The sequence below is a fragment of the Salvelinus alpinus genome, chromosome 31, assembly GCF_045679555.1.
Source record: "Salvelinus alpinus chromosome 31, SLU_Salpinus.1, whole genome shotgun sequence".
NCBI classification, from domain to species: Eukaryota; Metazoa; Chordata; class Actinopteri; order Salmoniformes; family Salmonidae; genus Salvelinus; species Salvelinus alpinus.
Genome location: NC_092116.1, coordinates 15,344,715 through 15,369,899, shown reverse-complemented (window position 1 = coordinate 15,369,899; position 25,185 = coordinate 15,344,715). Strand labels below are relative to the sequence as shown.

The 25,185-nt window shown below is 41.3% G+C and overlaps 2 protein-coding genes across 2 annotated transcripts; one reads left to right on the top strand and one right to left on the bottom strand.

The window, feature by feature from the left end:
• Positions 1-3,128: 3,128 nt before the first annotated feature.
• On the top strand, positions 3,129-7,162 carry LOC139561127 (RNA-binding protein 4.1-like). The gene is made up of 4 exons (XM_071378010.1): positions 3,129-3,241; positions 4,800-5,232; positions 5,338-5,999; positions 6,464-7,162. The coding sequence occupies exons 2-3, from the start codon at positions 4,824-4,826 to the stop codon at positions 5,970-5,972; spliced, it is 1,044 nt and encodes a 347-aa protein (XP_071234111.1). The 5' UTR covers positions 3,129-3,241; positions 4,800-4,823; the 3' UTR covers positions 5,973-5,999; positions 6,464-7,162.
• Positions 7,163-18,791: 11,629 nt separating this feature from the next.
• On the bottom strand, positions 18,792-23,541 carry LOC139561490 (uncharacterized). Its single transcript, XM_071378628.1, has 6 exons — positions 23,437-23,541; positions 22,968-23,315; positions 22,007-22,360; positions 20,214-20,318; positions 19,302-19,357; positions 18,792-19,052 (listed from the first exon to the last, which is right to left on the bottom strand). Exons 1-6 carry the CDS (start codon positions 23,525-23,527, stop codon positions 18,897-18,899), a joined length of 1,110 nt encoding a protein of 369 aa, XP_071234729.1. The 5' UTR covers positions 23,528-23,541; the 3' UTR covers positions 18,792-18,896.
• Positions 23,542-25,185: the final 1,644 nt, after the last annotated feature.

Here is a 25,185-nt window from a genome sequence, read left to right as displayed (position 1 = left end):
TATTTTTAATAAATTAGCATAACTTTCTGCAAACCTGTTTTTTCTTTGTCATTATGGGGTATTGTTGTGTAGATTGATGAGAAAAAAAACAATTTAATCAATTTTAGAATAAGGCTGTAACCCAACAAATGTGGAAAAAGTCAAGTGTTCTGAATACCTTCCGAAGCCACTGTAAGGCCACACAGTGAGCCAGAGATAATGACCGCAACACGTGTGGTAATCTAAAGTATCCCAAAGGGTCACTAGATGTCATATAAAATGGAACAATTAAATGTCAGTATAAGGAACCCATACTCTCAAAAAGGGAGCATTACAGCTGAAAAGCGCCCAAAAAAGAAAGCAAAGGAAAACACATATAGAACACTATACATAGTCCCTTCAGGAAGTAGTCACACACCTTGGCAATTCCACATTTTGTTGTGTTACAGCCTGAATTCAAAATGGATTACCTGGATTTTTTTCTCTCACCCATCTACACACTATAATGACAAAGCAAAAACATCTTGTTTTAGAAATGTTATCAAATGTATTGAAAATGAAATACAAAAATATCTAATTTACATAAGTATTCAAATCGAACTTTGTCACATGCGCCAAATACAACAAGTGTAGACCTTACAGTGAAATGCTTACTTACAAGCCCTTAACCAACATTGCCTTTCATGAAGAGTAAAAATATTTTCTAAAAAATAAATAAAATAACTAACACAATAATGAGGCTATATACAGGGGGTACCAGTACCGAGTCAGTGTGTGGGGGTACAGGTTAGTTAAGGTAATTTGTACATGTAGGTAGGGGTGAAGTGACTATGCATAGAAAATAAACAGCGAGTAGCAGCAGTGTACAAAACAAATGGAGGGGGGGGGGGGGGCAATGTAAAGTGTCCGTGGCCATTTGATTAATTGTTCAGCAGTCTTATGGCTTGGGGGTAGAAGATGTTAAGCAGCCTTTTGGTCCTAGACTTGTATTTGGCACATGTGACAGTTGGATTTGATTTTTTTTATTCACACCCCTTTGCTATGATACTCCAAATTGAGCTCCGGTGCATCCAATTTCCTTTGATTTGCCCTGAGATGTCGCTATAGCTTGATTGGAGTAAACTTGTGGCCAATTCAATTGTTTGGACATGATTTAGAAAGAAACACACCTGTCTGTATAAGGTCCCACAATTGACAGTGCATGTCATAGGAACTTTGGTTTGGAAAGAGACGGCGCCTGTATGGTGAAGTCAGATATAGACAGACTTGTAAAGTCGGCTAAGGAACAGAAGTTGGGTTTTGGAGAAACGCCTTCAGTGTGTGCTTTGTAAGCCATGCAGCTGGGCAATAGAGTGGTGAACGGATAGACATGGCTATGGACAGCAAGGTAGAAGAGCTGAGTGTGTGTTGAGGAAGAATCTGGACCAGTAGGAGTGACATTTTTGGTGAAAGTGTCTTGGGCAGTGAAAAAAAGTGGAGGAGGATGGGTTAAGGGTGAGGGATCCTGAGAGGATCACAGTGAGTAGTAGATTTGTGCTGGTATAGAGGGATAGAGTAACGATTGAGTTATGTTTCAGTAAGGTTGGCTTCTTAGCGCTCATAGCAATGGTTATAAACTGTACCGCAGAAATGGAAAGTAAATCGCAGAAAATAGATGTTGTGGTGGCAGCTGCTGAGAAGTATATGAGATTTGACTTCAGAAGTGTTACAGGGTTTGTTGAGTTGTGGTGTCCCATCCTCCCAGGCTGTTGGTATGTATGGGCAGGAGCAGATGGGGTCAAAGAAGTGGTTTGCCTCTACTTCAACTCCAACGCGGTGGAAGTGTCGACCTATTGTTCACTCCTCTTGGTGGTCAAATGCAGACCTTTCTACCTCCCGAGGGAGATTTCAGCTGTTATCGTGAATCTTGTATACATTCCACCTCAGGATAAGAAAATAACAAGCTGGCACTTAAGAAACTGTACAAGGCTATAAAACCTACACCCAGAAGCTGCTTTTCTGGTTTCCGGCAACTTTAATTACGCGTCACTAAGACACGTGATGCTCAACATCCATCAACACGTCTCCGATGCCACTAGGGGCGATAAAGCTTTGGGGGTGAATGTAGTAATGCAAGTAACAGAGACCTCCTTTTGAAGTTTTAACACTTTTTTTTTGTATATCCTGGCGAGGTTTAGAGAGCTCAATTTGGTCTGCCTCTTCCACACACAGGGTGGAGTAACCCCTGTCCAGAAAACATTGTTTCATATTGACAGCTTTATCAATAAAGTCCTCTGTCGAATGACACACGACTGAGCCTATAGAACTGGCTCTTGGGTAAACCTTTTTTAAGGGCACTAGGATGAGTGCTACTTGCTAGGAGAAAAGCGTTTGTCAGTCTTTTCCTGATACAGAGTGGTGATAAGTTCCCCATTCACATGCCCAAGAATGGACACGCTTATGGTCGTATTCAATAAAGAACTTCAGGTCAGTGTTCATAATATTAAAAAAGGAAGTGGATTTATGTTTTTGCTCAATGCCAATCCACACATAGAGAATATCATCAATATACCTGAACCATTTGAGGATCTTGGAGAAGGAAGGGTTCCTGGTCTCATCCTCGATAAACTTTGGCTCAAAATAGCCCACATAAATTGGAATAATTAGGGGCAAAGGTGGAGGCCATCGCAACTCCACTAACTTGAAGGGGAAATTATTTTACAAAGGCAAAGTAGTTGAGCTTGAGAACTAGAGAAGACAATTCACAGATTAATTCACTCAGTGGTGACATTTCACGTTCCTGTTGGTAATATCCCAGTGCATCGACGGGAAAGGGCGATACCTTGTCAGTTTTACAACTGAATGCATTCAACTGAAATGTGTCTTCCGCATTTAACCCAACCCCTCTGAATCAGAGAGATACGGGGCTGCCATAATCGACATCCACGTCTAGGCCTTTTTCATGACAGAAATTATTGTACAGGCTCTGTAGATCAAATGTAGCCCGCTATTGTGTAGCAGAATGTATTAGTAAATTATGGTTATCTCATATATAAACACATTTTTACAATGCACTCACATAAATTGTAGAAATGTACGGTGTTTAGACACAAATATGACTTTGTGGCTGTGTTAACTAGTGACGACCGAAACTCATGCCTACCGCCCAACACTGCTTGTCTAACCAATCAGCTTTGACGAAGCATCTCAGTAGGCGGGATTTATCCGCTTCTTAGAACGCTGGTGTAGCCATTTTTCTTGTGTGACTGTAAGGCAGATTGAGGTAAGAGTCCCATTCAATCTTTCTTGGTCGATAACAAAAATGTAAATAACTATACTAAAACATTTGAAATCGATCCAAAGTGTATATTAATGTAATGCCTACCAGTACTAAATAATATTCTCAGTGTTTTGCAGTAGCAAAATTTGTTTTTAGAGTGCCCCTCTTCTCGGACGGACACGACGACGTGTGAGCTGGGTGGCAAGCTAACGTTAGAGCAATTGCTAAGCTACGTAGCTGCTATCTAGCTAGACAAGATGTACAATATTTTTCGCCGTTTTCTAGGCATGTCTGATTTCGGTCGCATGAAAGTTGTTTTGCCTTGGCATTATCATGTTGAGGAAATAATACGCGGCTTATCTGCGTTTTCGAAGTTTGAAAAAAAGACCGGTTTCTGGACAAAGTAGTTAGTTACCATGCTAGACAGCTAGCCACATAATGGTGAGGAGGAGGAGTCTACCGTGTCTGGACGCGAATTCATCATACATTTTCTATATTCAGGGTTCACTCAAAACATAATTTTAAGCTTTGTTTTACTATTAACAGTTAGTTGATTGAGGTTGTATATTGAGGTTGTATATCGATTCTTCTCTCAAGTATGCCATCTGATATATTCGTTTGTCTTTTTGCCGCCAGTTCCTTATTCAGAGGAGTTGGGTTAAATGCGGAAGACACATTTCAGTTGAATATATTGTTGGACAACTGACTAGGTATTTCCCTTTCCCTATCAGGGCATTACAACTAGGTTTAGGGTCTCCTGAATTGGCGCACATGCGCACTAGGCCCGAGCTCGTTTAACCCTTTACCGTCTAAGCTAGCTGAACTATGCTTGTTTTCGTCCACATTGTCAAACTTCATAAATATTGCACCCTCAACTTTTTTAAACGGCTTTACTAGTTATACATTCATATAACTAAGATATTCCATGGAAAGAAACTTAAATGGTGTATTTTGTTGAATAGTCATGACTGGTTTGAGATGTTGTATGATGATAGTGGTGAAGGATATCATTTACATTGCTACTTAACACGGATCCAAGTTACGTTTTGAGATCCATTGGCATAGGGTTAGCTGGACTGGACTTTTCTGACTGGTCTTGGTACTGTGGCAACGGGCAGCCTCTCCCTGCCTGGCTCGACTAAGATATGTAGTGATTTTGCCAATAGACACAGTCATGTACCCTTAAAAAAAATTCACCTAACTAATGGTATTTGTTGTTTAAATCAGACTTTTAATATAATGAGTTATTTGACACGAAGAAACCCAGGGAAATAGATCGCATTGAATACAATGAATCGCTAAATTACTTCCGCTCTGTCTATTGTTAATGCCCAAAACCAGTGTACTGCACTTTGTAATATTAATTAGCTAGCATCTACAAGTAGGTAGTAAAGAAATTTGATGATAATGTGGTTAGCTATATAGTCATATTTGAGATGCATATCCAGTCAGTTAGTAATTTGAAAGATTTTTAGTAAATGGACCAACAACATTGCCTGGATAAGTGGCCTGGGGGGGGGGTCTTGTCTCATCATTGATATTTCCCCCCCTCTCACCTCAGGCTTTCTACAACACTGCTTCAAGGATGGTCAAGATCTTCATTGGGAATGTCCCTCGGGAGGCAGACAAGGATGAAATTCAGGCGCTCTTCTCACAGTACGGTGCCGTCACAGAATGCGCTATCGTCAAGAATTTTGCATTCGTCCACATGGATGACCGTAAGTCTGCCACCAAAGCCATCCGCAGCCTGCACCTCTACAAGCTGCATGGCACGGCGATAAACGTTGAGGCTAGTCGCGGGAAGAACCAGGGAGCTGTCAAACTCCACGTGACAAACGTGGAGAAGGGCAACGATGATGAGCTCCGCACTTTGTTCGAGGAGTATGGCACAGTCTCTGAATGTGCTATTGTCAAAAACTTCGCGTTTGTGCACATGGACAACTCCGACGAAGCTTTGGATGCCATCAAGGGATTAGACAACGTTGAATTCCAGGGTAAGATTTATTTTTAAATGCTGTTTAAAAGGTTACACATTAAAACATTTGCCTACTTCCGCTCTTCCACCTAATCATGTTTTTTGATATTTTTCTCCCTAATAGGGAAACGTATCCATGTTCAGATATCAAAGAGCCGTCCCAGGTACGAGGAGGAAGAAGACTACCCCCCACCTCAAAGGGGGGGATACTGGCCCCCCCGTGGCTACCCCGGGGAGAGGCATGATCCTCCACCCCCTAGCTATCTAAGAGGTCGTCACCCACCCCCTCATCACGGGTACCCTGCCCCCCCTCCACCACCCCCTCCCCCTAGACGAGCCCCTTACCCAGAGCGTGCTTATGAGCGCGAGAGGGAGAGCTATGCCGTGGTGGATTACTATGAGAAATACAGGGCTCGCCCTGCCGCTTACGGCATAATGTCCTATGATGAGAGGCGTGTAGGCTCCTTACCCCCTCCTCCCCCGCCCCCCTCTTCCATGGTCAGGGAGCGTTTCATGGCCTCTGGCCTCGATCCATATGAGCGTCGCCCCCTCCCTCCTCCCCCGTCTGCGTACTACGCCAGGGACCGTAGTCCCATTCGGAGGGCCCCTCCTCCCCCCATGCCCCCCGCCGGTAACGGTTACTCCTATGAGCGTTCCCGACTCTCCCCCGTCTCTCGGCCCGCGATGTACAACCTACCACGTACCAGGGACCCCTACGCCGACAGGTTGCCGCCGCCGCCACCGGCCCGCTATTACTAAGCAGCGTACACCGGCGTTTGACTCAAGGTGAGAATAGGCCTGCGCTACAAACATTCTAATGGGAAATGGGAGGTGAAGTAGTACCTATCCTCTATATGGAGGGTCCAAGGTCACTTGATGTGCTCTTTAGAGGGGCTTCATGCCTCAGTTCTGAGAGGAATGGTCTGACAGTCGCTCTTCGCTAAACCTCCAGATTATCTGAAATGCTTGAACTGGGAGAAAAAGCATGTGTAAGAGAGCTCTGCGAAAAATCGTAATTCTTAATCCTCTCGTTGGCACTGCTGGTTTGTAGGCAATGATTGAGCTAAACATAAATCATGTATTGGTAAAAGTGAGGAACTGAGAGTAATAATTTCACCATTTAGATGGAAATATTTCAAGTTGCTGATGATGATTGAACAATGAATGTAGATCGCTTATAAATGGAAACATGTTCGCTAGTGGTGTAACAGGCGCTTGACTTGTGTGTGTTTGGTTTGCTCTCTTTCCAGGTTTAAATATTTCAACAAGATCTGCGTCCTCGTCACCGCCGTCGTCTCCTGATGCACGCAGCGATTTACACCCGTCTGGTTGAGCGCGTTTCGTTCTCCTGCAACACTCTCAGGAGGAATTGTAATGCATGACCCCTCGTCATCTAAAACACTTTTATTACACTCGTATTGTTTTGGCCTTTTTTGTTTTGTATTTTAGTATTGTGCTTTAGCTACATTTATAGTCTCTGGCTCCCAGAAGCCTTTTAGTCAGTCGTTTTTATTTTATTTTACGTCCTTGATATACTGTAACGTGTCATTATACAAACTTTTGCTGTTAAATCAAATTTCTGAAATTTGATGAATGGAAGCTGCAGCACGTTATTATGAAAAGGATGTTATTAATATCAAATAATCGTGACTGTATATCGACTTGAATACGAACCATCATGTGTTTCCTTTGAAATTAAACCACCACGTTTGTTCAATCTACGTCTGAAATTATGACAAGTTATGGATTATGAAAAGGTTGCGCTCTGCGACAATGTACAACGGCGTAATAAAACCACTACGACGGACTACAACAATGGACTAGTTGGTTAATTTAATTAGACAAATATTTGCTGATGGTAGCTAGTTTTACTAAGGTGGGTAACGTTCTTGTTTGACATCACAGAGGACATGATGTTAGTAAATAAAATAAACTGAATTGTATAGTCATTTGGATATTTTTTTTCTCTTGTTAAATCAAAGTCGTGTCACATTCTTATATCACTATCAGTGATTCAATGGCGGATGATCAGTTGCTTCACAATATACTTAAACCATTGAATCGTGATCGTGTGAACGGGGGATATATGCTTGATAATAAATTAAGAATCGTCCTCTACCAATGTGAAATAACGTTATCGCTTATGTCTCCCCTCGACTTCAAGCGCTCAATCACAATTGAACTATCTAAATCAACCCCTTCACTCCCCATCAATTTATTTAGGTGTCATGGTTTGGATTGATAGGGCTTTATTGTCATGTCCCCAGTTCTCACCATATTACACTTGGCATAACTGTTCTGAGCACCCTTGCTCTGGAAGACTCTTTGGAGAGATGTTCTTGGCACAGCCTGCAGTAACCTAACCAGGTAAGATGGGAATCGGGATCAGTTGTGGGTTGTATGAATCTAAGGGTTAAAGATGTGATGAATTTAGGTACACAGGAGTAGAGGTGTTTTGGCCAAGAGGTGTTTTCTGAATTTAGTACAGGGAAATGGCAAACAACCTTTTGATGTGTGCGCTTGATTTATGCCAGGTGTGGACAGGTAATATAGTTTTGTTATTCCTTTCCAAACTAAAAAGCAGTATGTCAATCAAATGTCTTTTAAAGGGGCAATCTGGGATTCGTCAACATCTTGGGAATTATATTAATGATATATGCCTAGCCATTGATTCTTAAAGAATATAGCTTTAATGCCTCATGAGCATAGTTAAGCTGTCCTACCCAAAAAATGTTTCACAGCCCCAAACGTAAGCATGTTACTCCATTGTTTGTAAACAATGTTTAATTGTAAACAAACTATAGCTTCAAAGCCTGGTCAACTATTATTTTGAGCTCATAGATAGTCGTTTCAATAGCTCAGTTTATGATTTTCAGTGGTTACATTTCTCCAGCCCATCCCTCAGCTGTTAACCAAACAATTGTCGGGGGCTTTGTTATTTGAATCCAAGATTGCCCTTCCATAAGCAAGCAGGGACCAAGTATTTTCAGGTCAGCAGGTTCCTAGTGATGTGTGGGTGTATTTTTTGTTGTGTGCATATAAGAAAAACGAAAACGAACGTTTATTGGACAAGTAAAGGTTAGTGAGTATCCCCGTGTTGGACATATTGGTTCTAGTGAATGCGAACCTGCGTTCAATGTTCTAGGCATCTGTTAAATTACAAATGTATAATTAATTGAGCATTCGTATGTAGTGAAACCTATACTGGAAATGGTTATATTGGTTTGTACAGACTCATTCCTACTATCCGGTGCCTTTTGGTCCTCATAACTTTAAATAACGTGTTTGTGTGTGTATATGTATTTTATCAGAAAGCACACGTTTGACTTTCATAAAATATTGGTCAAACTCGGGCACTAAAATCCCTGTTGTGTTCATGATCCCATACAGTCCATCGCATAATCCTAACAGGGTGGCAATTTGGAGCATAAATTAGCCATAGCTCTGGGTGATTTGAGATAGCATAATCGTGAACACTTAAAGGATTTTAAATTCTTTATGAAATGTTTTTTTAAGATTTAGAAATTTGATAAACTTTCTCTCATTTAGCCTAACAAAGGAAATGTATGACTAGCATAATGAAAAATGCATAAAACCGAGTGTTTATATTTATTTACATTTGGCACAATTGTTTTCCCCCACAAAACGGGATGTCCTGAACGTGGTTGTGGGAAGGGCATGTTTTCTTAACGGAGAATTACTACATACTAAGGGTGAAAAGTGGTATCGGGGCACACAATTTTAAATTCAATAGTTTATATTTCTCGTAGAAGTTGAATAACACCTGGGGTGGCATAAACGCCTACATCCACTGAAAAAAAGTGATAAAAATGCGTAACATTCCCTTTCAAGATCTATATTTTTGTGTTTTTAAGGAAAGGACCCCTGACCTTAATCCCCCTCCCTGATTGTTTCATTTCCAAATAAAATACTTAAAACCATGATCTTGTTTGTTCACTCTGGGTTGATAGTGCCCTTTCCAAACAAGGGTACTGTACATACAATTTTGGGAGGGCTGGCCACACGAGACTACAGATGTGGTTACAGGTCATGTATAATTTCTGTTGGTTATTAGCCTATCATTTTTTATAAACCCATATTTATCCATTATCATATGACTGACTGGTGATGAGATCATTTTGGTGTGCCTGTGGTCTCGGGTTCCCTTTGAAGCCTACTGCCCTCTGCTGGGTAGATGGTGTACATAAAGTTCAAAGAAGTAAAGACAGCTGTGGCTGGCACTGGATGGTATGTTTCTCAAAATACCCTTACTTACACCCCAACACATGCTCCCACTCTTACCCAATAAAAAGTAATCTAAAACGTATATATTTCAAAATGTTAGGATCATTTTATTTTTTATCGCATGCTGTATATTTGAACAATATTTACAGACGTGCATATTTTATAATGCACTCACATAATTTGCTTTATAAAACTAAAATTAGTATCTCAGTCCCACTCATAATGACGTCTCAACCCAGAGTAAACCACGTTCATTGTCCTTTCGCTTATAGTATGTTCACATAATCTAAACCCAGAGGCCATCGCAAGATTTAAGGAACGCTTGCGAAACAAACAGAACAGACCGGGGTTTGAGAGGTCAATGAGAGAAGTTAAAATTATTCCTTACTTTACATTTCTCAATCTAAAGGCACAACCTAGATTCGGTCCATATCTTAACTAGTTGAACATCAAATTACTCCAACCTCGTGAAAGTGACGAACTGACACGTTTACATTTTCGTCAATAACTTTATATCAAAGTAGTGCCTTTGATTTGACGGCTTGCTCAGTTCGGGCGAGAAGACCCGTTCGACCTGATGACGTGTTTCTACACATTAGTTTTGCTATACAAAGTCGCCATAAATGTGGTGAAGGACTCAATGGAACGCAAACATCAACCAGATTGGCGCACATTAAACAAATCTGATCTAACTAACTGGATATTCGTCAAATCCGTCATAATTTATTTACTGTAACGGGCACACAATGTCGGTACTTAAGTCTGATTTTGAGTTATTTGTCTGTTTTCGCTGCATAACATGTAGAAGTTGTCCCTTTTCAGGTTAAGAAGTGACTGCTAATAGGCTGGACACGTTAAACGTGTCAATTTTAACAATGCTTTTTTCTGATAACTAGTTCATTGCATCCGTCTTGGAGCCCAGTTTCATAATATTACCATATGTCCCAGCTGCTTGCCATAGTTTTGAAGTAATCACGGAAAAACAGGCCTTATTAGGGCATTTTTTCACCCTGCCAGCTCCTATTAGTTCTATTGAGCACCGTGGCACCAACTTGCCTTCCCGAACGTTCTATTCCCAGTTTATTGTTCTACATCACAATGCCTGCTTTGCTATTGTTGGCAATGAGACCTGCCCACGTTGCTGGTAGTTCAAATGTAAACAACAGCAAAACATTACTCATGGAACTCTGAGGTCGTCCCATTGTTTACTATAGGGAAATATAGGTATGTCTGTCTATTTTGCCAAATATCTCGCAATGTGTATATTTGGATTTTTTCAAGTCGGACACCATTTTAATCATAATAGTCTCCTCTTTCTAATTACATAAGGTTGGGTAGCGTACTCTGCTATCATCGATCGCTAGACCAGAAATGGTCAAAAGTTGCCATTTTAGTTCCCTATTTCCTCGTTATGCAGACATAAGCACACTTGGCACCATCGAGGTGCGGATGTTTACTTTCTACACGAGTTGATATTTTTCAGTTTCTTCCAAAGAACCTATTGTAGTGGTAAAATAAAAAGATATATATTTTTTTTTAGGCTAAATGGAATTCTAAGTGTCACTCCAGTCAAAACAGGCTCTGCGAACGTTCGATTCCATTCATTTGCTATTGCCTCGCACTAGTGTTCCAGTTTAGCCAACGATCTTTTGCCATTTTTCAGCCTTGGGTGAATTATGACTCGTTCTATTGTCCAGCCTACTGCTAAACGCTAACTCCCATTCGTGTAAGCTGGTTAGCATAGCTAGCATACAGAAATTGGTGGTCAAATTTGTTTTTAACTGTAATGCAGTTGATTGGTAACGATGACATGAACATATGTTGGGGTTGACGTCCATACAGGCATTATACTATTTTTACCACAACAGTGTGAAAAACACATAAACAATAGCCTAAATTTAGGCTAATTTAGCTGGGGGGCAATGAGGTGTCTCAGGATCAGGCCTATCCCCCATGCGTTTCCATGGCAATTCCATTGTTTTGGTTGAGTTCAACTGACCCCTTTACCAAATCTATCGCCAACAAGTGTGAGATTTCTATTGGAGAAGCAGTTTTAGCTTATCTTCATACTGTACTGTCTTTGCCTGTGAGTCAGCTAGCTGATTGAGGCAAGTGTCCCATTCAATCTTTCTTAGTCGAAATTTTGTTGTAAATAACTGTACATTAACGTTTTAAATCAACATGAAGTCTATATTTAAGCAATAAGGCCCGAGGGGGTGTGGTATATTGCCAATATACCACGACTAAGGGCTGTTCTTATGCACAACGCAACGCAAAGTGCCTGGATACAGCCCTTAGTGGTAGTATATTGATAATATACCACAAAACCCTGAGGTGCCTTATTGCGATTATAAACTGATTACCAACTTCTCTGTCGACACTCCACACTGTCCTATCCCACCTGTACAAAAGGAACACCTATGTGAGAATGATATTGATTGACTACAGCTCAGTGTTCAACACCATAGTGCCCTCAAAGCTCATCACTAAGCTAAGGACCCTGGGAGTAAACACCTCCCTCTGCAACTGGATCCTGGACTTCCTGATGGGCCACCCCCAGGTGGTAAGGGTAGGTAACAACACATCTGCCATGTTGATCCTCAACACGGAGGCCCCTCGGGTGCATGCTCAGTCCCCTCCTGTACGCCCTGTTCACTCATTACTGCATGGCCAGGCACAACTCCAACACCACCATTAAGTTTGCCGACGACACAACAGTGGTAGACCTGATCACCGATAACGATGAGACAGCTAATGTGGAGGAGGTCAGTGATCTGGCCGTGTGGTGCCAGCATAACAACCTCTCCCTCAATGTGATCAAGACAAAGGAGATGATTGTGGACCACAGGAAAAGGAAGACCGAGCACCCCCCCCATTTTCATCATTCAGGCTCACCAGATCTTTCATCTCTATCAGATTTTCCATCACTTGGCCTTTTCCATCCATCTGTTTCCCCCCATAGCTTGTTGTGGGCATTCAAATCCCCACACAACATTACCTTACTTCTATCCTGGCCCTCCACCATTTCCAGAACATCCAGGTCCAATACGGATTATAGTAGTTCACTACCACTATCACCCCTCCTCTCAACCACACCTCCACCACCACACATTCCTGTTCAATACCTTTACCTAGCATCCTGTAAGGAAGTCTTTGCTTCCCCCCCTTACTACGACCATAACTGTAAGGAAGGCTTTGCCCCCCGTACTACCATCATAACTAAAATCCAATAATACATGACTCCACCCTCGGCTGATTGAGGTAATCTCGAACCTCTTCCCATGTCAATCCTGTCATTCTCAGATGTCTCCCAACCGCTTTCACTATGAGCTGAATCCTCTCTGTTTTAGATTCTACTTTAGCAGTGCTATTGATAGCTCCTGCTATGAACGTCACCTGCTTTCTCTTATCTATGTATACCATATCGCCGCCCACCTGCTCCGTAATCCCCGATCTAGATGCTCCTACCCATCTCTCCCTTGAACCTATATTTCCCTGGACCTGGACCACCCTCACTGCCTCAGCATATGACACCCTTCTCTCAACTCTCACTTGTAGCACCTCCACTGCCTGCTTCATTGCCTCACACCCACTATATGTCACACTATGAGCACCCCCACAGCTGCAGCACTTTGGTTGTACACCGTCCCAACACTTCCCAAGCTCATGCTCCCCTCCACACCTGGCACACCTCTTTTTCTCTTTACAGACTGTTGCCACATGCCCAAACCTCTGGCATGTATAACATCTTAAAGGCTTCGGTACATAAGCCCTCACCTAATAACTCATATATCCTATGGTTACTTTATTTGGCAGTACCCTGTCCTTAAAGTGTAACAGAATAGATGTGCTATCTACCCTAACTCCACCCCTTGTTACTTGCAATCTTTGAACATTCACAAGAACACCTCTCAAGTTGTTGTTTACCTCTTTAGTGCTAACACTCACAGGAACACCTGTTATCACCCCTTTAATCCACTGCCTCACCGCTTGATCAGTCCAGCTGCTCCACACCACCTTACACTTCCCTATTTGCTTCACTCTGAGAGCTTTTTCCCTCTGCTTCATGTCCTTACAGAATACCAACAAGCTCCCATCTCTTAACACTTCAGCATTGACAACTTCCCAAATCAACTATTTTATCACAGCCGTCAACCTTATTGAACTCATCGCCCCCAACTCCACTTCCTCCCTAAACTTCAGAATCACTTTATGCTCCTCCTCACCTCCATGCTCCCCTTGCGACTTATCTGTCCCTTCCTCGGCACACTCTATCTCCGAACTGCCGCTAGCATTGGAAACTATGTTGCTCTCCTCAAACTTTTCTGCCTCCATAGACCTCTCGCTCCCCTTCAAATTCCTAATCCCTTTCTTTCCCGTCTTCTGTTTCTCTTTCTTACTCCCCCTTTATTTGTACCACTATGCTCCATACTTGCTTCACTTTCTTCTCCATCACTATCTCCTACCATCTCTGACCCAGTCACGGCACAGCTGTGCCAAACCACTGCCACACGAGTAAAGTTTGATTGCTGTTTTATCAACGATTGATCGCAAGCCACAGCTTTCAGCCTCTCCCTCACTTTTGTCCCCTACTCCTCTCGCCCGGTTAGCTAGCTAGCTATCTATAGTCAGTAAGTAATTTAAAGGTTTTAGTAAATGGGCCAACAACATTGTCTGGATAAGTGGCCCTGGGGAGGGGGGTTTTGCCTCCTAGTCTCATCATTTGATCTTTCCCCCCTCTCACCTCATGCTTTCTACAACACTGCTTCAAGGAGGCAGACAAGGATGAAATCCAGGCATTGTTCTCAAACTATGGCATAAGGGAACAATGAGCAAATAAGAGGAAATCTGTCATTTCGATTAAGACATTAATGAGCGAGCTAAGACGGACATAGAAAATATAACTATTTGTTCAGCACTTTTAAAATGTACAGCAACAGAAATCAGAAAATGGGCCGTTCTTACAGTATTTTCCCTGTAGACCAAGTCAGAACCGTAGGATAAATAATGGGGGCACGTAAGCAGACAATGAAAGCTCTTACAATATTTGATGATGACATTTCTCTAAAACAGGCTATAGGCTACATGTGCACCACCAAGTCAAAACAATAGACTAATTATTAGGGTGAGGCACATGGGCTACTAACAGCTTACTACATAACATACACTTAGTATTACTTTAGCTTAGCTACAGTATACATATCTGGCATATTATATAATTTATGCAGCATTATACAATACATTTTTGGACTCCCCTTGTTGGGCTGTGCTCACTTGAACAGGAAGATGGTGTGACGGTCCTTCTTGTGGGCAAATTTTGTCATCAAAGTTTGTCATTCTCTGGATTTATGGTTCTTTCAAGACAACTGGGAACTCGGAAACACCAAAGTCAAATTATGATGTCAGTGATTTTCAGGTCGGAGCTCTAGAAAGAGGCCAGTGTTACCGACTTGGAATTCCGAGTTGGATGTCTTGTTTTTTTCAGAGTTGCCAGTTGTCTTGAACTCACTGAAGTCTGAGATTTCCCAGTTCCAAGTTTCCAGTTGTTTTGAATGTGCCAGAAGTCATGCTGGATTGACAGCATGGCCAATGTATTCAACCTTTTCTGGCCCATGGTGTTGAATGTTTATCCTTTTAAGCTTGGAAAGAGACCCTTAAACTCAGACTTGGACCACACATCCAATGCACTGAATAGCAGGCTAGTGATTGCTTTGCAACGCTTGCAGTTAGCCACTGATTCCTTCCAAATCATTCATTGTTAAATTTGCAATTTCCAACTTGTTTATGTCCAATGGCCGATGAGCACCGATACGTTTTATCTATAAGTTGTCTTCATATGACAAGGATTGGCGAGGATTTGCCAGTAGATTGTCAACTTGATTCATGATGATGACTGGTTGTCTAGCTTGCTAGCTAAGATTTTGAAAGTATGATGTTGACATGATCAGTCCAATCAAAGCTACGGTAGATATAACGTGATTTGACAATTTTATCTGTAGCCAATGAGCTTGAGCCTTCTTGGATGGGCACTTCTAATGTAAATCTATGGCAGCACCCAAGGGGCTTGAATTTTCAAGCTCCCGCCGTAGATTTTGCGGTGACATAGTGTCCCCATGAGACAGAACACTGAGCCAATCACTGCGCAACTAGAGAACATTACCAACCCCTATGCTCTATTTTTTCCGCTGGCTGCCCCACCACCACAGAAAGCACTGAGCTAGGCTGAAACATCTGCATTTTGCAGCTGCTTTAATCAAGAAAGGAAAAAAGAGACCATGTTGGTATATGGCTTTATTAAGTCAATGTTGTTGTTTTTAACATTGTTTGCAAACTGATATGTGACACGTATTAATGACAAAATAACATGCAAAACAGGCAACAACAAAACAAAATTTGGTCTGAGGTCCTGAGTGCTCTGGAGCATGTTTTCATCAAGGATCTCTCTGTACTTTGCTCTGTTAATCTTTCCCGATACTGACTAGTCTCTCAGTCCGTGCCGCTGAAAAACATCCCCACAGCATGATGCTGCCACCACCATACTTCACCATAGGGGTGGTGCCAGGTTTCCTCCAGGCATGACACTTGGCTTTCAGGCCAAAGACTTCAATCTTGTTTTCATCAGACCAGAGAATCTTGTTTCTCATGGTCTGAGAGTCTTTTGGAGTCTTTTTGCAAACTCCAAGCGGGTTGTCATATGCCTTTTACTGAGGAGTGGCTTCTGTCTGGCGACTCTACCATGAAGGCCTGATTGGTGGAGGGCTGCAGAGATGGTTGTCCTTCTAGAAGGTTCTCCCATCTCCACAGAGGAACTTTGGAGCACTGTCAGAGACCATCGGGTTCTTGGTCACCTCCCTGACCAAGGTCCTCCCCCGATTGCTGAGGTTGGCCGGGCTGTGTTCTTGGGGACCTTTAATGCTGCAGACATTTTTGGTACACTTCCCCAGATCTGTGCCTTGACACAATCATGTCTCGGAGCTCTAAGGAGAATTCCTTCAACCTCATGGCTTGGTTTTTGCTCTGACATGCACTGTCCACTGTGGGACCTTATATAGACAGGCGTGATCCTTTAAAATCATGTCCAATCAATTGAATTGACCACAGGTGGACACCAATCAAGTTGTAGAAAAATCTCAAGGATGATCAATGTAAACAGTCTCATAGCAAAGGGTCTGAATACTTATGTAAATAAAGTATCTCTGTTTTTTATGTTAAAATAAAATTGAAAAAATTACTAAAAACCTGTTTTTGCTTGTCATTATGGGGTATTGTGTGTAGCTTGAGGAATATTTTTTTTATTGAATCAATTTTAGAACAAGGCTGTAACGTAACAAAATGTGGGAAAAAATCAAGGGGTCTGAATACTTTAAGAATGCGCTGTATATAGCCATTGATTCTTGAGGAATAGAACTGAAATACCTCATGACCTTAGTTCTACTGTTCTACTGAAAATATAAGCAAATCAGAGCCAAATATATTTACCCCATTGTTTTTAAACAATGTAATTGTGAACAAACTATAGCTTCAAAATATGGTCAAAACTATAATGTTGATCTGAGATGGTCAGTCAAAACCCTTGTCTTTGGATTTCAGTGGTTACATTTCTCCAGCCCCATCCCTCAGCTGTTAACCAAAAAAAAGTGGTGGGATCTTTGTTGTTTGAATCCCAGATTGCCCTTTAAATAAACATGATTTTGGTTGAAATTTTGTGTGGTGTGATTGTGAGAGGTGTTTTAGATATAATTCCATCCATAAGCAAGCAGGGACCAAGTATTTTCAGGTCAGCAGATTCATATTGATGTGGGGGTGTATTCATTAGTGTACACAGAAGCAAAACATTTTGCAACGAAAACAAGCGTTTGTCATTAGACAAGTTCAGGTTCGTGTTTCTGCACATTTGGTTCCTAGTGAATGCACCCGATTCGATTTTATAGGCCCTTGGTAAGTTACAAAAGTATACTGAACAAAAATATACATGCAACAATTTCAACTATTTTACTGAATTACAAATGAAATAAAGAAATCAGTCAATTTAAAAATAGATTAGGCCCTAATCTATGGATTTCACATGACTGGGCAGGGGCGGAGCCAGGCCCACCCACTGGGGAGCCAGGCCCAGCCAATCAGAATGAGCTTTGCCCCATAAAAGGGCTTTATTACAGGCAGAAATACTCCTCAGTTTCATCAGCTGTCCGGATGGCTGGTCTCATGATCCTGGATGTGGAGGTCCTGGGCTGGCGTGGTTACATGTGGTCTGCGGTTGTGAGGCTGGTTGGATGTACTGCCAAATTCTCTAAAACGACGTAGGAGGCGGCTGATGGTATAGATATTAACATTAAATTCTCTGGCAACAGCTCTGGTGGACAAATCCTACAGTCACAGCATGCCAATTGCATGCTCCCTCAACACTTGAGACATCTGTGGCATTTTGTTGTGTGACAAAACATTTTATTCCTTTTATTGTAGCAACACAAGGTGCACCTATGTAATCATCATTCTGTTTCATCAGATTCTTGATATGCCACACGTGTCAGGTGGATGGATTATTTTAGCAAAGGAGAAATGTTCATTAAAAGGGATGTGAACAAATTTGTGCAAAAAATCTGAGAGAAATAATATTTTTGTGCTTATGGAATATTCCAGGATCTTTTATTTCAGCTCATGATACATGGGCCCAACACTTTACATGTTGCGTTTATATTTTTGTTCAGTATATAATTAATTGAGCATTCATATGTATTAAAACCTATACTGTAAATAGTTGTGGCTGTACTTTTGAAAACTTGGTTTTAAAAGTGAGACTGTAATAACATATTTTAAACCACAATCTTGATTGTTCACGCTGGTTTGAGTGTCCTTTCCAAACAAGAGTCGAGATAATTTATAATTTCCTTTTGTGGGTATCTAGAAACCCATATAGATGGCAAATACCATCCTACTATATTGTAGCAGGTCCCATGTGGCTCAGTTGATAGAGCATGGTGCTTGCAATGTCAGGGTTGGTTGTGGGTTTGATTCCCATGGGGGGGACCAGAATGAAATAGTATGATAAATGTATGCACTCACTACTGTAAGTTGCTCTGGATAAGAGTGTATGCTAAATTACTAAGATGTAGCTAGCCATCATCATATGACTGACTGGTGATGAGTTCCTTTTGGTGGGCCTGTGGTCTGTTCCCTTTGTGGAAGGCTACTGCCCTCTGATGGATAGTTTGTGTACATACAGATCAAAGAAGTCGAGACAGCTCTGGCACAGGATGGCACGTCCTTATCAAAGTCCCCTTACACACACACACATCACATGCTCCCTCTAATAGTCATCTTAAATATAGATATATTTTAACGTTTATTAAAACATTTAGCAGAATTTCTGTTAATTATGTTCACAGCATATTACTTTTACAATGCACTCTAAATGGCATTATAAAATTGCATTATAAATCATGAATCCCAGTTCCACTCATGATGACCTCTCACCCCAGAGTAAACCACATTCATGTCCGTCGCTCTGGTCTGTCTCTCTGGTTCTGCTCTCCTCTTGGTCTTCCTCGAGGAGAAACTCATGGCAGCATAGTTCATCTCCTCTCCCTCATCTCTCTGTAGATGAGAATTAGTCAGATAGTCTACCTCACAAGGTAGAGTGCTGTGTACAGTTGAAAAAGATGTGTGAAAGTGAATTACAATACTGGGCTGCTAGCCATTTTCATTTAAACGATACAATGCAATGTTGTGGAAATATATTATTTTGTTCTTTACACAAGTTGTCACATCCTTTTCAGATGTAATGTTATTTTTAGTGTGATAAATTGTTCATAAAGGTTTAGGTACACAGGTAACATCATCTACCTCCTTGTCAGGACAGGAAGGGGCTGTAACACCACTTTGAGGCTGTTGAGGCAAACCTGCTTGACAAAAATGAGAATTATTAGAACAGTGTGCATTTTGGGGACAGGATGTGCCAGTGCCACTGCCTTCTCTATAAAAATGTAATTATAGCCTAGAAGCTATACCCGGTGGATTTATTAAAGGCCTAGTGCTGTCAAGAATATGATTTTCCTCTGTTTTATATACACTGAGTGTACAAACCATTAGGAACACCTGCTCTTTCCATGACATAGACTGACCATGTGAATCCAGGTGAAAGCTATGATCCGCTATTGATGTCAGTTCTTAAATCCACTTCAATCAGTGTAGATGAAGGGGAGGAGGCAGGTTAAATAAGGATTTTTAAGCCTTTGAGACAATTGAGACATGGATTGCGTATGTGTGCCATTCAGAGGGTGAATGGGCAAGACAAAATATTTAAGTGCCTTTCAACAGGGTATGGTAGAAGGTGCCAGGTGCGCTGGTTTGTGTGTGTCAAGAACTGCAACACTGCTGGGTTTTTCACGCTCAACAATTTCCTGTGTGCATCAAGAATGGTCTACCACCCAAAGGACATCCAGCCAACTTGACACAACTGTGGGAATCTTTGGAGTCAACATGGGCCAGCATCCCTGTGGAACTCTTTCGACACCTTGTATAGTCCATGCCTCGATTAATTGAGGACGTTCTGAGGGCAAAAGGGGGTGGAATTCAATATTAGGAATATTGAGATAAAAACCACTAATTCATTCACACTCTTTCTTAAAACACCCCTCAATCACTTTCATGGTTATTATTGCCGCAACATTTTACCGTAATGATCCTCACATTGTATGTAATCATATTGGAAAGGTATGTGAATGAAAACACAATATGGCCTTAATGATACAGAACCTTTCTTCCTTCTCACACAGATGAGGAGGACAACGACGGCGATCAAGCTCAAGATGTTGGATACGATTAGAGCCAGGAGCTTGGTGTCCACCAGATCAGCAGGGCCTGTGGTTTAAATTAAGCTGTTGATATTAATTCTCAGTTAAACAGATATACATTACCAGTCAAAAGTTTCTTTATTTTTACTATTTTCTACATTGTATAACAGCGAAGACATCAACACTGAAATAAAACATGGAATCACGTATTAACCAAAAAAGAGCTTATTCAAAGTAGCCACCCTTTGCCTTGATGACAGCTTTGCATACTGTTGGTATTCTCTCAACCAGCTACATGAGGTAGTCACCTGGAATGCATTTCAATTAACAGGAGTTCCTTGTTAAAAGTTAATTTGTGGAATTTCTTTCCTTCAATCAGTTGTGTTGTGATAAGGTAGGGGTGATGTAGAGAAGATATCCCTATTTGGTAAATAGGGTCCATATTATGGCAAGAAGTCCATATTATGGCCAAGTCCATATTATGGCAAGAACAACTCAAATAAGCAAAAGGAAATGACCGTCCATCATTAATTTAAGACATGAAGGTCAGTCAATGCGGAAAGTTTCAAGAACTTTGAAAGTTTCTTCAAGTGCAGTCGCAAAAACCATCAAGCACCATAATGAAACTGGCTCTCCTGAGGACTGACACAGGAAAGGAAGACCCAGAGTTACCTCTGCTGCAGAGGATAAGTTCATTAGAGTTAACTCCACCTCAGATTGCAGCCCAAATAAATGCTTAATAGAGTTCAAGTAACAGACACATCTCAACATCAACTGTTCAGAGGAAACTGTGTGAATCAGACCTTCATGGTCAAATGGATGCAAAGAACCACTACTAAAGGACATCAATATGAAGAAGAAACTTGTTTGGGCCAAGAAACACAAGCAATGGACATTAGACCGGTGGATATCGGTCCTTTGTTCTGATGAGTCCAAATGTTATATTTTTGGTTCCAACTGCCGTGTCTTTGTGAGAGAGTGGGTGAACGGATGATCTCTGCATGTGTGGTTCCCACCGTGAAGCATGGAGGAGGAGGTGTGATGGTTTGGGGGTGCTTTGCTGGTGACACTGTCAGTGATTTATTTAGAATTCAAGGCATACTTAACCAGCATGGATACCACAGCATTCTGCAGCGATACGTCATCCCATCTGTTTTGGGCTTAGTGGGTCTATCATTTGTTTTTCAACAGGACAATGACCTAAAACACACCTCCAAGCTGTGTAAGGGCTATTGACCAAGAAGGAGAGTGATGGAGTGCTGCATCAGATGACCTGGCCTCCACAATCACCCAATCTCAACCCAATTGAGATGGTTTGGGATGAGTTGGACCGCAGCATGAAGGAAAAGCAGCCAACAAGTGCTCAGCATACGTGGGAACTCCTTCAAGACTGTTGGAAAAGCATTCCTTGTGAAGCTGGTTGAGAGAATGCCAAGAGTGTCCAAAGCTGTCATCAAGGCAACGGGTGGCTACTATGTTTAACACTTTTTTTCTTACTTTATGATTCCATATGTGTTATTTCATAGTTTTGATGTCTTCATTATTATTCTACATTGCAGCAAATAGTAAAATAAAGATAAACCCTTGAATGAGTAGGTGTGTCCAAACTTTTGACTGGTGCTGTACATGTTACATTTGTAAGCTTAGCCTTACACCCTTTAACAATTTAGAGTTGCATCAGCACATTTATTTAGTTTGATTGCTCTTGAATTATGACAGGTACAAATCTAAATTCAGAGTTTAAAATCAAAATACCTCCAACATCCAGCTTGGTCCCGTTCCCAAACAGTATTTCCCCACATGAGGCCACAGCACAGTAGTAAGTCCCAGCATCAGAGAGGCTGAGGTTCCTCTTGGGGAGGTTGTAGACACAGCTCTGTGTAGGAGACCCAGCCTCAGGGCTCTTCTTCTGACACTGATCACTCCTGTCTCCATGGGTGTAAATGATTCCTGGATGGGATTCTCCTGAGCCATGTCTGAACCAATAGACACTGTGATCTCCTGAACAGGTCTTAGTGTGTATTGTACAGTTCAGAGTCACAGAGTCTCCTGGCTGGACTGACTCAGACACAGACTGTTGAGTAAGATGCTGGTTCCTGGAATCTACATCTTTTACACAATAAAACCAAGGTTCTAGTAAATGTTTGTTATATTACAATAGAACCGCTTGGAGAGCCTGATAGTCACATGTTAATAAATTTACACTGAGTGTACAAAACATTATCAACACTTGTTTTTTCCATGACATAGACCGACCAGGTGAAAGCTATGATCCCTTATTGATTTCACCTGTTAAATCCACTTCAAACAGTGTAGATGAAGGTGAGGAGACAGGTTAAAGAAGGATTTTTAAGCTTTGAGACATGGATTGTGGGGTAAGACAAAATGGGCAGTAGGTGATAGTAGGTGATGATAGTAGGTGCCAGGCGCATCGGTTTGAATGTGTCAAGAACTGCAACACTGATGGGTTTTTCATGCGCAACAGTTTCTCGTGTGTATCAAGAATGGTCCACCACCCAAAGGACATCCAGCCAACTTGACACAACTGTGGGAATCATTGGAGTCAACATGGGCCAGCATCCCTGTGGAACGCTTTCGACACCTTGTAGTCCATGCCCTATGAATTGAGGCTGTTCTGAGGGCAAAAGGGGGTGCAACTCAATATTAGGAAGATGTTCCTAATGTTTTGTACACTCAGTGTATATATGTTACTTACCCCCATACATCAGAAACACACCCTTCCCGAAGATCATGGCATCGTAATCGCGTGTAGCACAGTAATACATCCCCATATCTGATGGTCTAGCATCTGAAATAGTCAGCACAAAACTGGTTCCACTCTTCATTGCCGTATACCGGGTGTTGTTGTTAAACTCTCCAAAGAACTTTGCAGTGTTAGAGTGAGTGTAAAGAGACAGCATCAATACTGGGGCTTGTCCTATTATTATCTTGATCCAGTTGTAGTAGTTGCCATCTTCTTCTGACATGAGGCATTCCAAATTAACTTTGTCTCCAGGCAGGAAAGTCTTTAAGACATCGCTCTGGCTGATTTTAGCAAGAGACCCTTAAAAATAATAAAACATTCATGACTTACTTTTTCTTACTAACTTTTTACAGGTTTTGTCTCAGCTGTTTCTAATCAGACTTGAACCCTAACCTTACACGCTAAGTTAGATCAGCCTTACCTGTTTTAAACATCAGTAAAAGTATGAGAAACAGTTGGGTTATTGTATAATTCCTTCTCTGATGATAGCACCTCATGTGTAGACTAGTCATCCTGTGTGTCAGATGAGAGTGAGAATCAGAGGGTTATAGGTGTCTTTTTATACTTGGCTTGGGTGATGGTCCACAGGCCTGATTGGCTGCTCTGTGAACTGTAAAGACACGTAACAGGACAACTTTACCCTCCCCTCTGACCTTTTTCTGTCCTCATGTTACACAACAAGTTTCAATTTTCTTCAGAAATGCTACCGAGATATACACACCATATGGACCATATGAAACATCCTGGTCCTCATTTCAGTTCTTTAATTTCACTTTTTTACAGTAATACGACATGATTATGATTGGCAAGCTCCTATCTACTCACTCATAGATGTATCAGTAGCATTAACATTATTCATCAGAATGACAACTGCTTATGAATGCCTTCTCCAGTACTTTAATTCAAGAGTCTTGGACATTGCGGCAAATTATTTTCTATCAGACAGAAACAATACTATTCATGCACTTTTTTTGTGATATTGTATGATTGAATGCATACATTGAGGAGTGTTTCCACTTGTCCTTACATGATTTATCATTCCATTGATCTCAAAGTGACCAATGTAGGCCCTCACCAACAGGGGGAATCTTGCTCTATGCTCCCTCAAATCTACTCTTTAGCTTACACTTATAAAGGTACTCCTTAATTATTCTATACTCCCAATACTTTCTCCAGTTATGCCATTTGTAACATACTATTTCATCTTGAAGATGAAAGTCATGACAACAACAGGTTGTGTTCTGTAAACATGTGGGATGAGTGTTGTTCAGACGGAGGGTTTGGTGAAACTGGGGGTGGAGACCTTGGTTCCATCTGAAAGAGCACCATATTCCCTACAGCAGGGTTCCCCATCTGGCTTTATTTGGCCCCCCAAGTTTTCTGAGCAATAAAAAATATAATTAAAACTGTGTGGAATTGTCATTGTTGGACAAAAAACCAGTAAAAAAAACGCCAGGAAATCAGCTCCAAGTGATTTTCATTTATGAAATCTGTTCCCAAGTATTCCCATGCATAATAAAGGGACACGACATGATAGTATAAAAATATAAGCAAAGTTTGAAATGATTATGTTTTAGTCAAACATTATATCTGTTATGGCTTCTTTCGGTTAATTTGTAGTCTACAAATTATTTGTAATTATGTTCCACCCTCCGACCATGCGCTCAAGAATATTTGGCCCGTGGCTGAACCTAGTTGATGATACAGTACATAGTGCACTTCTTTTGACCAGGGCACATAGGGTGCCATTTTGGAAGCACATTTGTCATTTGGTAGATGCTTTAGGTAGATAACGGTTTTGGTAAAAGTAAACTAAGCCTTGATAAGTGCATGGCCTAACTGCACCCTCCTGTCCTAATAAACAATGAGGACATGAAAACAGTAGGCTAGAAGTGTAAGAGGTCAAATTACAGCTGAGACATTTTGTTATCAACTTCATCTGAATCCCTCTGTTCAGAACAAATACAGAAATTGAAAAAGTGTATGATGACCAAAGACATTACAAGGCTCATCACAGGCCTTAGAAATACAATGAGTCAAATTATCTGTATGCAAATCAAACTGCATTGGTAGCAAACTATAACACATAAAACACAATGTCACAGGAAATATGAGGTGTGAAATCAAAAGTACCTAAGAAAGAAACGTTTATGCCAAATGTGGAAAGGCA